The following is a 13991-nucleotide window of genomic DNA, read 5'->3' on the forward strand; positions in this document are numbered from 1 at the left end:
GTCATTGTTGTGAGGTAGGAGGAGCTCTAGCAACGTCCCCACGACATCATGTTTTGCTGCTGCCACTTCCTCCGTCTCCTCCACGCTCTTCACCATCACACACACCACCGTCACCCCAACCACCACCACCTGTAGCCACAGCTTCTGCAATAGTAAATGACGATTTCGTTATGCTCTGTGACCAAGATCACTGGGGCCTTATGATTAAATGCGTCAAAAGTGAGAAAGTTGAGATCCTAGAGGTCGTCAAACCAGCCAAGTAAGGATTTGGATCAGTTGAAAGGTAGTGGATCGGCTGATCTTGACGTCAAGACGTTGGAAGGTCAGTAATTAGCGCATCAGCTAAGGACTAATCTTTCGTGCTCTGTAATCATTTTGTGCAACTATTCACAGGATGAGTATGAGGGTACACAATAAACCAGCCGGTTCCGGCGGCAATAATAAACAAAATGATATGAGGCTGCTGGAAGGTCAGTGATGTCCAAAGTTCTCACAGCCTGGTGAGGCTCGCAGCGCCCCATTCACCTGTGTGGCGCAGGGCACACATGATCAAGTATACGTCATTCATTTCAATAACACAAAATTAAACCAAAACTCATTTCACAAAAATTAAACCAAAACAATAAACTAGAATATGTTGTTTTACAGCAAGATTCACAAAACAGCTACGTAACTATGATATACATTCCTGAAAATAGTAAACAAACTGAAAGGAATTTTTCATTTATATTAGTTTAAAAAGACATAGTTCTTTCTTTCCCTACCTCCTGGTCCTAAGGAAACATAAAATGGGGTCTTAGCTTGTGAAGAAGTTGTTATGGCAACAATTTTAAATCAGATTTTTGCTTCCGAATTTACCATATAAAATGTATAATATATTCCCTTTCCTACACCCCTGCTAGAAAATGAGGAAGACCGCCTTCAGACTATTACCACTTGTGAGCTTGATGTGCTCACAGTGCTAAATAAAACCAAGACAAATAAAGCACCTGCTAAACTCTACAAGAAAAATAAAGGAAGTAAAAACCGAATTGCAAAACCCTTGACAGTAATGTTTGATAAGTCACTCAGGACAAGATCAACAGTGTTTCAGTGCTGTCTTTTCTGTTCTTGAACGACATTGTTCTTATAACTTTCCTCATTGCTGCCCACATTTTTCTTACTTAAGAAGTATGTGTTGAGAACCACAGGCAAATGCAGTATAGAAAGTGAAGTTGATAAGACGATAAGTATATGGATCCAATAACTAATTTTAAAGTTAAATATAACACATTTTCTCTACTAATGAAAAGTACCGAGCATATTTTGGAAAGTTTTTGCTTGTAAAAATGGTCAAATGAGACTTGCAGTTCAGGGTGTTCTTCAAAAACTACACCAAGGAACGGTTTTAGGGTACTATATCATGTATCGATTAGCAAAAAATCGATTTCCCTTCAAAACGCATAAATCTTTCTCAAGCGAGGGACGTTGATTAGCTCTCTATTGACTCTTGCTTTATTCCATACAACAGTTGCTATTGTAGAGATTATTTTCCTAATGACACATTGAATATTTGCGCCTCTTAACTATAATTTAACCAGAATCTTTCAGCGACTTACCATGACGTTCGATTTTTAATCAGTAGCATCGAGAAAACTGGACGAGTCTTCTATTCCTACCCTCACGTTGTTGCTCAGTGATGCATCGTGATGGAATTGTCTCATGCACCACCAGCTGGTAATGTCAACACGCACCACGAGCTGGTAATATCAACAAGTTCCACCATTACACACAGAAATCACAATAGCGTGATGCATCAATGAACAAATCCACAAGGGCCGTAACAAGGATTCGAACCTGCGTCCAAGAGCATCCCAGACGCTGCCTTAATCGCCTAGCTCAGTCGATTAAGGCAGCGTCTGAGATGCTCTTGGACGCAGGTTCGAATCCTCGTCACGGCCCTTATGGATTTGTTCATGTTCCACCAGTTGATACTATCAACACGCACCACCAGCTGGTAATGTGTCATATGACACTTCTCAAGTAAGAGTGTTGAGGCGGGTCAAGTCTGCAGGCGCCGGCGGAGGTCCGGCATTTGTTCACCACACCTGTGTGTGTACTAGTGTCAGCGGCTGGCTGACTGTCTTATATGACACTGAAGCCCCCCTCCACTCCCCTCTCTCCCCCTCCAGTAGGACCGTGAGGGGGGGGGGGATATGCAAATGGAACACTTATTTGCATTTAAGCGTGGGCTGGATTAATATACAACATATGTGTACTTGCAGGTGCGAGAGTTCATGGAAACTTATGCGGCATAGGAAATTGAGCCAGTGATGATCTTTACCAACATGTATAGCGAATCATAATTAATGTGTTATGAGCATTCCAATTTGGAAACAAAGTCCGTAGCCTATCTAGGTCCTACCTTAGTCTGAGTAAAGCACACTTAGTTTAAATATACACCGAGAAGCGGTGCTAAGTGTACTTTTAAGTGTATAAATCGTTTGCAATGCATATTATAAATATGTCGTTACATTCGGGTTAACTTACTTTAACAGCACAAGGTAAGTCTTGTTCTAATTTCTCAAGTTCACGATCGTGCTTGCTAACAGATGGTTCACCAAGACGAGCTAACCAATAATATATTATACCACCACCATGTGTTCAGTAATTGCTCTCCATTATAGAGGCTCACGCATTAATCTTGTTATTAGTGGTTGGCCAATAGCTCGGGCTGAATTTAAATAACTACATAGTGGGTATTACACAAAAATAATTATGCACATACAAATTGGGAATTATTCATCATAATTTGGTTGTGGGACAATCAGCAAGGTCTGCAAGCGCACTTGAAGAGGCGAGACTTGGTTCAAGTAATGTAAGTAATGAAAACTAGTTAAAAAAAAAAGTTCACTCGTAAATGTGAACAAACAAACTCTCACTAAACATACAAAAGACCTCTTAGATTTTATTAGGAAACAAATCATCGAGCCAAATTCACCTTTAGATAGACAATGTAAACATTGAGCGTAAAAGTGAGATTAAGTTCCTTGGTCTATACATAGGCAAGAGACTTAACTTCAGTACTCATAGCACCTAGCCCCCCAAAAAAAAGTTTAAAATTGTTGATATACTAACAAATGTATGATATGATTTTGTCTCAATCACCTTCTCACACTATACTACTCACTAATCTATCCCTGTCTAACTTATGTTACCTGTGCTTGTAGCTCAACCACTCAAACTTCCTCAAGCCTTTCATCACCCAGCAAAATTAGCTATCAAAACTATAACAATTCTGTCTTCAGCAAATACACAGCCCGTATGTTCAAATCTCTGAACATGCTAAGCATCACTCGCTCCGCACATTCTCTTGCGCTATTTACATTTACAAAGTTTTATTCTTAAATTCTAATCCTGTTTTGAAACTCTTCCTATATGGACGCAATACAGCCCATGAACATCACATCAAAAATAAATATATCTTATACGGTATTCCCATCAGAGTAAATCTGTGTAAACACGCCATGCAAATAAGAGATTCCGATATATGGAACTCGCTTTTTAGTGATTAAAATAAAAATTGTCCAACCTATACTTGACCTAATTTTATCACCATAGTATCCCACCTAGCATTTTGTTATCTAGAAATGCAATTACATCATTATAATTTTTTATCATCATTTTATACTGATATAGTAATTAAGTGACCTCAAATCCTGTTGCTATATATATATCTATCTTTACATATATTTTTTTTCCTAATATTGACTACCATCTAGCTTTAGCTTCACAGGCAAATTCTGTGTTTTCGGACCTGACCAAAACGCAATTAGTGGCTTTGCAAGAATGTACCACTTTTTTTTTTGCCTTAATCACCAACATATGTACCCACACAACCCAGTTTAGTTTAGTTCATTTATTATGCACCCCATACCCATCCTGTGGGCGGTAGTGGAAAGGGTTACAGAGGATATATATATATTGGGCTCAGGGACTGAACTCCACAATTCATCTAACTAAGCAAGTTACAGTCTTGATGAGCTAGTCACAAAATTCACTGCACATCGTCACATTAACAATTGGCTCGAGACCGACCACAAGTACAGTTTCTAAATTAAGCAACTGACATATGTGGAGAGCTAGTGCCACAACTGATATGTTTGTCCTGCACACCGCCCCCCAGCCAGTGGGCAGCGGTGGATAGGTTACAATCACATTAGTTACTACCTACAGTTAGCAAACTGGGGATATTTGGCCAAAACTTCTGGCGGCAGATCATTTTGAATGAAATATTTACACATTCTTACATCTTGGGTTTTATGTCTATAATACAAGTGTTTTTATTCAACATGTCTCTTGTTAAGGTGATGTCATGGGCTTGTCTCATGTGATTTTTTAGGGGCACCTGATTGAAGATGACAGGACAAACGTCTCGTCAGCTTGGTCGACGTCATACCTATGTACTTAGATTGAAGGCTTCATCCTTCGTGAGGGCAGGTGTACATGTATACCACGTTTGGTTGCTCTACAGGGTTCTCCATCGGCTTCGGGCTGTTTTTAATAAGGAGGTCGGTAGTTTTCTTTGTTTTAAAGAATATGATTAGGTCTATGTTTTTGTTAGGAGTTGTGCTATTTACTCCTTTGTAACGTATCGGAAAACGCGAATGAAAATTATGAAAACTTCAGAAATCTCATGGGGTGTGGGGAGGTGGAAGGGAGGTATGAGGATTATTATGGTCAGGAGGAAAGGGACAGTTAAAGGGAGGAAGGGAATGGGATCAATGAGGAAAGTAGAAGATAGTAGAGTAGTAGAAAAGGTAGAAAGAAGAAATGGTTAAAGATGAAAATTAAGATAAAAGTGTACCTGCCACCATCCATTCAAATTCGGTACATACAAGACAAGGAATGGAACTTGTCTGTAACACATTATCAAAGTAGCTTGGTGGGCAAGCCCTCCTCCGGCAAGCCCTGCCTGAGTGTGATGCTCCATGGGTCAGTCCTCTGTCCTTTTGAAGCCTTATTCTCCTGCTGCTGTCTTTACCAATTTTGCCAGAACTCTTTTTTTCCTTTTCCTTGTGTTTCATTTTTCTTCCCCCCTCTTCCCCTTTCTAATTGTCATTTCCTGCCGACTTTTTGCCAGTCTTGATTATTCTTTCGGACTTCTTCTGTTTTGATGCCGGGGTGTTTGGGGAAGCATACTCTCTCACCTGTAGAACTGTAGTACCCAACGTCTCGAGCGAGGGGACCCTTTTTATTGTCAATCCTCCTTTCGTCGCTGAACCCGATCTCGACGGACTGACGGTTCGTAGGGTGGCGTTTGTGGGGCGTATACTCACGACGCACTCCTGGGGGGCCCTGGCAAGTTTCCCTCTTACAGTTGTGCCTTATCCTTGTCGAATGTCCTGACTTCCAGGACGAACGTGTGTCTTACTTTCCGACCGTGCCCCCGCGGTCACTTTTCCCTCGATAGAATTCTTGGTGAATCGGATACTTTTGATATCGTTCGCCTTATACGTTTCTGTTCTCTTATTGTCATCCTTGGTGATATTTAGTACCCTCTGATTATTCCGCACATTTGATGGTGCTACATATCCTTCCCGGCTTGGTGCCTTCTTTGATAATTAATTACTTTTAATTGCTGAAACCTGACAACCTGGCGGCTTTCAAATATCCTGTCTGGCTGACTCATATTGTATGTAAAATACAAACTAAACACCGTTATGGTGTTACAGATTTACGGATTATGGCTTTTATTATTCTTCTTTTTTATGTTCACTGTGCATGGTTGATTTGTAACAACCATGCACAATGAACAAAACATAAATAAAATAAATGATAGAAGACATAATCCGCAAAAAGTCATATTCAATGAAACATGTATAAATGAAAACCTGCTGCCAGTATACACCAATATATGATATACTGTATATATCACACAAATTAACATGCGATGAATCATGTGAAAATATTTGATCAAGAAGAAAAAACATGTTATTGAAAATGACAAAAAAGGTGAGATCAATAATTCAAGAATAAATTTTTTCAGATTTTCTTCATTTGAGAAGGAAGTTAAAAAGTTAACTCCCCAAAGTTCATTTTACAACTTTATTATTTCCTATATATTGCCCCAACGATCTCAATATATTGGCAAGACAACAATATTCTGTTCAAGGCACCTAACAATGCACAAACAGCAAGGTCGTATGAAGGAATATATTTATTTATTTATTTATTTATTTATTTATTTATTTATATACAAGAAGGTACATTGGGTTAGAGAGAATACATAGCATCATAGCATAGTATTTACAATCTTGTAATGCCACTAGGTCTCTACACATAACCAGTTCATCACCAGAGAAATCCTGACAAACAACAACAATAGATACAGCGGTAGTAGAAGATTGGACGTTGACGAGGCATTACACATCAAACAAACCCAGCCGTCTATCAACGGTCAACTAACACCAAATTACACTCTGACATCTTGGAGAACACGGCCAAACATCGGAAATACTGCCCTCAGCCATCATGGAAACATAAGGTACAGTTATCTTGAGATGATTTCGGGGCTTTAGTGTCCCCGCGGCCCGGTCCAGGTAATGGCTCAAAAGGGCCACTACTTACGGGCTATTCATGCCCGTGCCACCTCTTGGGTGGCTAAATCTTCATCAATCAACCGTTTAACCAGCCGGATATATAGCTCTTCCCACCTTTATATATTTTCCTCAGCCATGAGAGGGGAGGAGGAGGGGTGGAGAGGCGGCCATTGTGTGGGTGGTGACCTCTGAACAAGTCAGTGGCCTGGGCTGGCCCAGACGAGAATTGCTTACATCTATTAAGGCTAAAGCTTGGCGTCGTCTTCCGGGATAAAGGTCTTCTTAGCATTGATTAGCGGTGAGTGTAAGGTTTCACCTGGCGCCGGCGGGGTTTAAAAACGCTGGCAACACGCGTTTTCATGTAGGATTTTGTTGAAGTGGGAGTGTGGTGGATATAGTGCTACAGCAACCTGTCCTCGGGCCAGGCTCCTCCAAGCGGATCCAACAACAACCTGTCCTCGGGCCAGGCTCCTCCAAGCGGATCCAGCAACAACCTGTCCTCGGGCTAGGCTCGTCCAAGCGGGTCCAGCAACAACCTGTCCTCGGGCTAGGCTCGTCCAAGCGGGTCCAGCAACAACCTGTCCTCGGGCTAGGCTCGTCCAAGCGGGTCCAGCAACAACCTGTCCTCGGGCTAGGCTCGTCCAAGCGGGTCCAGCAACAACCTGTCCTCGGGCCAGGCTCGTCCAAGCGGGTCCAGCAACAACCTGTCCTCGGGCTAGGCTCGTCCAAGCGGGTCCAACAACAACCTGTCCTCGGGCTAGGCTCGTCCAAGCGGGTCCAACAACAACCTGTCCTCGGGCTAGGCTCGTCCAAGCGGGTCCAACGACAACCTGTCCTAGGGCTAGGCTCGTCCAAGCGGGTCCAACAACAACCTGTCCTAGGGCTAGGCTCGTCCAAGCGGGTCCAACGACAACCTGTCCTGCAGCCTAGACTCGTCCAAGCGCCGGCCGGCCCGAAAGATACATTTATAAATTTTAAGGTACTAAGCATTAAAAATCGGTATATAAATTTGCATTATAATATATTTGAATTTGGTGTATAGTTACGCCTGTTTTAGGTTACGTTAGGTGTTTAGGTTCTATTTATAATTATTTGTATTATTAGAACGCAGATAAAATATTTATTACAACTCCACCTCAGGCTATATCCATTCCATCCAGTGGTCAACCCCAAAGACGCATTCATCAACATGCTGTTCGTTCAGAATAGGAATTTTCTCAAACATAAATTAATATTGTTATATATTAGCATACTGTACATATTTAGGCATTGGTTAGGTTAGGTGTTTATTAGGCTTTCTTGGCGATTATTTGTATTTGTAGTACGTGGGTGAAGCATTTACAGCGTTGTGGTTCGAACAAAAGTCCAACGACTATCAGCATGAGCTGATCACGACCATATCACACATGAGGGGGCCTGATAGCTAAGTGGACAGCACTCTAGACTCGTAATCCTAGGGTCCGGGTTCGATCCCCGGTGATGGCAGAAACAAAATGGGCAGAGTTTCTTTCCCCCTGATGCCCCTGTTACCTAGCAGTAAATAGGTACCTGGGAGTTATACAGCTGTTACAGGCTGCTTCCTGTGTGTGTGTGTGTGTGTGTGTGTGTGTGTGTGTGTGTGTGTGTGTGTGTGTGTGTGTGTGTGTGTGTGTGTGTGTGTGTGAAAAATTAATAGTAATAGTTGATTGATTGGCAATTGAGAGGCGGGCCGAAAGAGCAGAGCTCAACCTCCGCAAGCACAACTAGGTGAATACATAGGTTTTTAATGTTTCATATTGACATAAAATGCAAGAAAATTAAGAATACAATCTGTTACTTTCTGATTACATTTTTTGTGTGTGAATAGGCAGGCAGGAAGGTTACTCGGTAGACAAAATACTGAAGTTCTTGCGAGGCAGGATCAGGTATAATTTGTTTTTTGGGGGGTTTACGCCTCATGTTCGGTGATGATATGGAAAATTTGTTTACTGAGAATTATATAAAATATATATAAATGTAATAATTTCCCCTGTAAATTTATGTAAATATAATCTCCAATTTGTGTAAATCATTAAAAAAAACTTTTAACATCTTCAAAAAAATACATATCAGGATCAGCTGATCATGTACCTTCCAGCTGCCTGACAATGGGATCAGCTGATCACTGATATTCCCGCTGTCTGGTTAGTTTGTTGACCACTAGGACCGCAACTATCGCTCTTGTGAGGCTACGCCGACGTCGAAATTGTAGCGAAGTAGGAGCATTTGTTGTTGTAGGAGAAGCAACAACAAATAAAGATGTGGACAGTGTAGGAATAGAAGTCAAAGATGTCGAACCCGTAAACTGGTTGATGCATTCCTGGTAGTGTGCACGTGTACTGGTTGATGCATTCCTCGTAGTGTGCACGTGTACTGGTTGATGCATTCCTGGTAGTGTGCACGTGTACTGGTTGAGACATATTTCCTAATGAACACGAGTCGTTGTTGAGACACGTCTCTCAGTGAACCTGCTCGGGTTATACCATCTGCTTAGTGTACTCCCCTATACTAAAGGCTTTATAATGGTCTACGAGCTGAGAGGAGACCTATGGCACCTGTGCCAAGACCTCGACTCCTGCCAGACACACAACGTTTCTGCGACTTTATCTTTGTTTACAGTTCTTGGCGCCTTCTGTGGATTATTACTGACTTTGTTTACGTTGTCTTGTGGGTCCGGACTATGGAGCTGTTTGAGGAGGTCGATGTTTTACCATACTTTAATTAAAGATGGTTTAATCGTTGTTCTATGTACCTTCAGGATGCTGGTGGTGGCGACGGCGTTGGTGGGGGTGGTGATGGTACTGCTGTTACTGCTTATCAAGATGTCTACATCACCCGTCACCCCAGGCCTCCCTCCAGGTGAGAGACTCGGTCATGGCCTCCACCCCAGACCTGCCGCCAGGTGAGAGACTCGGTCGTGGCCTCCACCCCAGGCCTGCCTCCAGGTGAGAGACTCGGTCGTGGCCTCCACCCCAGGCCTGCTTCCAGGTCTGGTTTTATCTGTCTCAAAGAATTATCAACATGGTTATGTTAGGTAACGTTACTAAGTTTTTTTGGTTAAAATTAAAAACAATAATGCGTGTTGAGCTGTTCATTTAACATCACTCCACAAGCTAATATCTTAATTTTTTTTATTTATATATTTTGTTTTCTCGAAATTCTGTTCTTGGTTCATGTACTCTGTAGTAAGTCAAGTTGAACCTTGGGAGAGGTACCCGTTGAAAGGTACCCACTGGTGAGGTATATTAAGAACATAAGATTAAAAGAACTGCAGAAGGCCTATTTTCCATATATATATATATATATATATATATATATATATATATATATATATATATATATATATATATATATATATATATATATGAAATAATCCGACGATCCCCAGTCTATTTTGCAAGCCAAAGGAATACCTACCAATGAGTGCCTGAGGCCACCGGGAGTTAAGATTAGCGCAGAGTATTTTTATTTTCGTTGAAGTCTTTTGTTTTATTTGTACTTAAGTGTTGCTAATACATCATATTAAGATTACTATTTTGGGGTGTGTGTCCACCAGGAGAGTGGGGCTGGCCTGTGATTGGCTACGTCCCCCCAGGCGACGTCCCGCTCGCAAAGCATGTCAACAAACTGAGGGGAAAACATGGAGACATTTTCTTGTAAGTATTTTGGGGGGTAGAAATAGCCTAAGCTACTCTAACCCTTTGAGATATATTGCTTTCTTGTCTCAATAAACATACTAGAACTTTACGCACACACAGATCACACTAACGTGATGCTTCAAATGAACAAATTCACAAGGGCCGTGACGCAGGTTCGAATCCTCGTCACGGCCCTTGTGGATTCGATCATTATACTTGAACTTGTAAGTATTGGCTTTGTGGTATGGTGAGAGGGACAACGGGATCTATGATTCAACAGTATTTGTTTTTGAAGGTTCTTATTTTTATTACTGTATCTAAGTGCTCGCAAGACGTCACCAGTGTTAAGCCTTTTGCGTCAGGTTAAAGGTTTATATATGTTGTACCTAGTAGCCAGAATGCAATACTCGGCCTACTATGCAAGGCCCGATTTGCCTAATAAGCCAAGTTTTTCTGAATTTATATATTTTTCTAATTTTGTTCTTATGAAATGATAAAGCAATCCATTTCACTATGTATGAGTTATTTTTTTTAATTTGAGTTAAAACTAATGTAGATATATGACCGAACCTAACCTACCCTGCCTAACCTAACCTAACCTATCTTAACCTAACTTAAACTAACATAACTAAGTCAATAATTTATATTCTTAATAGAATATAATAATAATATTTCAAATAAACCAATTGGAAACAATTTTTCGAAAATAAAGAAAATCATTCGGCCTATTAGGCAAATCGGGCCTTGCATAGTAGGCCGAGAAGTGCGTTCTGGCTACGCTCTTCTCTACACGCTACGCACGCACACACACACACACACACACACACACACACACACACACACACACACACACACACATATATATATATATATATATATATATATATATATATATATATATATATATATATATATATATATATATATAGTATATTTTGGTAGCAGTCTTTCTTGTAAACATATGTTGTTAAATATGACCGAAAAAGTAAGATTAATAATTCTAACACGAATTTTCTCAATATTTCTTATGTTTCTTTTTACTGTCGATAGTAAATGAAAAATCAATTCTCCAAAATTTATTTTTATTTCTAGTCTGACGCGACGCTTGAACGCGTTTCGTAATAACTTATTACATTAACACAGAAATCGATGATTTCTGTGTTGTTATATATATATATATTATATATATATATATATATATATATATATATATATATATTATATAATATATATATATATATATATATATTATATATATATATATATATATATATATATATATATATATATATATATATATATATATATATATAACAATAAAGGAAGGTCTGGGTACAAAAACCCAGATATGATGTTAATACAAGATAGAGGCATATAAACGCCGAAGCTAAGACAACTTTATTTAATTTGTCTATGTTGAAGAGGAGTGTAAGAACCTGGAAGGAGTAGAGACAGGCAAACCTGTGAGATTCTGAAGAGCTAACGACTCCAATGACCTAGCAACACACTAAAGAGGGTGTTTGTTTCCACAGAATGAAGCTTGGATGTCGCCTGCTGGTAGTGTTGGCAAACTTCGAGCTCATCAAAACAGCGTTCGCCAAGCCTGAGTTGCAAGGTCGACCTCATCTCTTCACATTCAAGATCTTCGCCTACTTCCAGATGGCCGGTGAGAGCATGATAGGCTTTTAAGTGCTTCTGTCAGATTCTGAACCTTCAACTCTAGGAGTATAAAGTGTTAACACAGCCTCCTAAGGTTTCCCTACGTCAGGGAAATGGTCAGTTTGAGGTGTCCTCTCCTAACCTACCAGAGAATCCAGAACTGAAAACGGGACGCTACGTCACGTTCAGGAGCCTCTTCTATTTCCTAATACGACAATTTTTGGCCTTATGTAACGCATACGATTGAAATGCGACGTTCTTACAAAGAGGACAGGCTGGTTAACGTGACTTCAGTTTGCGTCTCGCCAGTCATTTATCTGGCTTGCCGAGTCTAGCCTCATGAGAGCTTAACAGTTTTAAAACTATTATTCCTTATGGGATTTGGGACGAGACGTCATCCGAAGCGGTGCTGCCAGACCGAAGAAATTAAAACCTTTTGGGTGCAGAAATGTCTCGTTTTCACAGGGGGATATGTATACACTGAGAGGTGTACCCCACTTCTCGGTGTAGATACACTGAGTTTACTTTAATCCTAGAATATGTTCAGTACTAAAGTACACTTACTGGTTGGTCAGCAAATTACGTGTGGCAGCCTTAATTAATAACCCTCCCTCGGTTTATTAGTCTTATAATTGAACCCTGGTTAATTAATAAGCCTGAAGCCAGCTAACATCAAACCATCATCATCAATTAGGTCCTTACAACCCATGTCACCTTCCCACCCCCTCTTCCGGGTCAATTTTATTACATATGGCGCCCTTATATTACGTATGATTAAACTCCTGTACTGTTGTTATCGTAAAGAAGAGTTAGTTAGTTTAGTTCATTTATTATGCACCCCATACCCATCCTGTAATGGAAAGGGTTACAGAGGCACATAATGGGCTCAGGGACATCCACATTCATACCGGCTAAGGCATTGACTAAGACAAAAGTAAATAATGTTATTTTGGACCAGGTATAAAGATGACCGAATTTACTCACAATGACATTTGTTCTAACTTTTAGGTCCCTAATAGCCTCAGAAAAATTGACACGTGGAGCCCTTTGAGAAAATGTTATGCCTCAGATACTTGTCAGAATACTTCACAGGAATCTCTGCCTAGTAGGAGGCCTGGTCGACGACCGGGCCGCGGGGACACTAAGCCCCGGAAGCACCTCAAGGTAACCTCAAGATAAGGTAGTAATTGTAATTTGGGATCAATATTAAACGAATCCTGTAAGTTAAAGGGAACTACATCATGTTTGGCAGGATTTAACTTTGGATATATTCTGCACTATATCAAACCACTTGGACTGGACGGTAGAGCGACGGTCTCGCTTCATGCAGGTCGGTGTTCAATCCCAGACCGTCCAAGTGGTTGGGCACCATTCCTTCCCCCCGTCCTATTCCAAATCCTTATCCTGGCCCCTTCCCAGTGCTATATTGTCGTAATGGTTTGGCGCGTTCCCCTGATAACTCCCTCTGCACTATATCTTTCACATGTTTCTATCAAGGTTCCCATTGCATTTTTGATCAATGTGAGCAGAACTACATCACCAGCATAACAGAATACATTGGCCTTAGTATTTATTACCTATGTGACAGCCAGCTCCACTGGTTCTTAACTCTTTCAACAATGTATCAAGATACATAGCAAATGATATAGGACTAAAAACAACACCTTGTTTGACCCCATTTATTAGTGAGAAATATTGCTCCTACGAAGCGCACACCTTAAAGTAAGGTGTGTTGTTTATACACTAAACCTTCAGCAAGCACTAAGCCTTTATACATCCGCTTTCTCTTACCTGGCCCAACAGGCATGCTCAGTTCTGAGGGCCCCGTGTGGCACCACAACAGACGCTTTGCTATCCAGCAGCTCAAGAACCTGGGCATGGGCAAGTCTCTACTGGAGGTGACGGTGCAGAGAGAGGCAAGACGTCTTCTCAGTGATCTGGAGCACACGCTCGGCCAGCCCACCGAAATTACCTGGAACATTAACGTGTGCATTGTTAACGTTTTGTGGGAGCTTGTAGCAGGTGAGAGCTTGTAGCAGGTGAGAGCTTGTAGCAGTTCATAAAATGAGACACGAGAACCCAGTAAGGTATAAAA

At 40.9% G+C, this 13991-nt stretch overlaps 2 protein-coding genes across 7 annotated transcripts in view; one reads left to right on the forward strand and one right to left on the reverse strand.

The window, feature by feature from the left end:
* The window catches only part of LOC138353968 (uncharacterized), a 7103-nt gene extending 4848 nt beyond the window's left edge, over positions 1 to 2255 (reverse strand). Inside the window, exons 1-3 of the mRNA XM_069307534.1 lie at positions 1988 to 2255; positions 1599 to 1739; positions 1 to 144 (exon numbers count right to left, since the gene is read on the reverse strand). The exon at positions 1 to 144 is cut by the window's left edge and continues 41 nt beyond it. Coding sequence (XP_069163635.1) covers positions 1 to 144; positions 1599 to 1601 — 147 coding nt within the window. The 5' untranslated portion in view covers positions 1602 to 1739; positions 1988 to 2255. The remainder of the gene's footprint in view (positions 145 to 1598; positions 1740 to 1987) is intronic.
* The window catches only part of LOC123767033 (cytochrome P450 2L1), a 57900-nt gene that overhangs the window by 35448 nt on the left and 8461 nt on the right, over positions 1 to 13991 (forward strand). For 4 of the 6 annotated variants that reach the window (XM_069307530.1, XM_069307533.1, XM_069307528.1 and 1 more), the window contains exons 3-6: positions 9358 to 9458; positions 10156 to 10255; positions 11770 to 11903; positions 13700 to 13918. In XM_069307530.1, the coding sequence (XP_069163631.1) occupies positions 9359 to 9458; positions 10156 to 10255; positions 11770 to 11903; positions 13700 to 13918 (553 nt within the window). In that variant the 5' untranslated portion in view covers position 9358. Of the gene's footprint in view, positions 1 to 19; positions 153 to 4409; positions 4551 to 9357; positions 9459 to 10155; positions 10256 to 11769; positions 11904 to 13699; positions 13919 to 13991 lie in introns of those variants that run through there. The other 2 variants (XM_069307531.1, XM_069307529.1) reach the window with 2 other exon arrangements.

The sequence above is a fragment of the Procambarus clarkii genome, chromosome 60, assembly GCF_040958095.1.
Source record: "Procambarus clarkii isolate CNS0578487 chromosome 60, FALCON_Pclarkii_2.0, whole genome shotgun sequence".
Classification (NCBI taxonomy): Eukaryota; Metazoa; Arthropoda; class Malacostraca; order Decapoda; family Cambaridae; genus Procambarus; species Procambarus clarkii.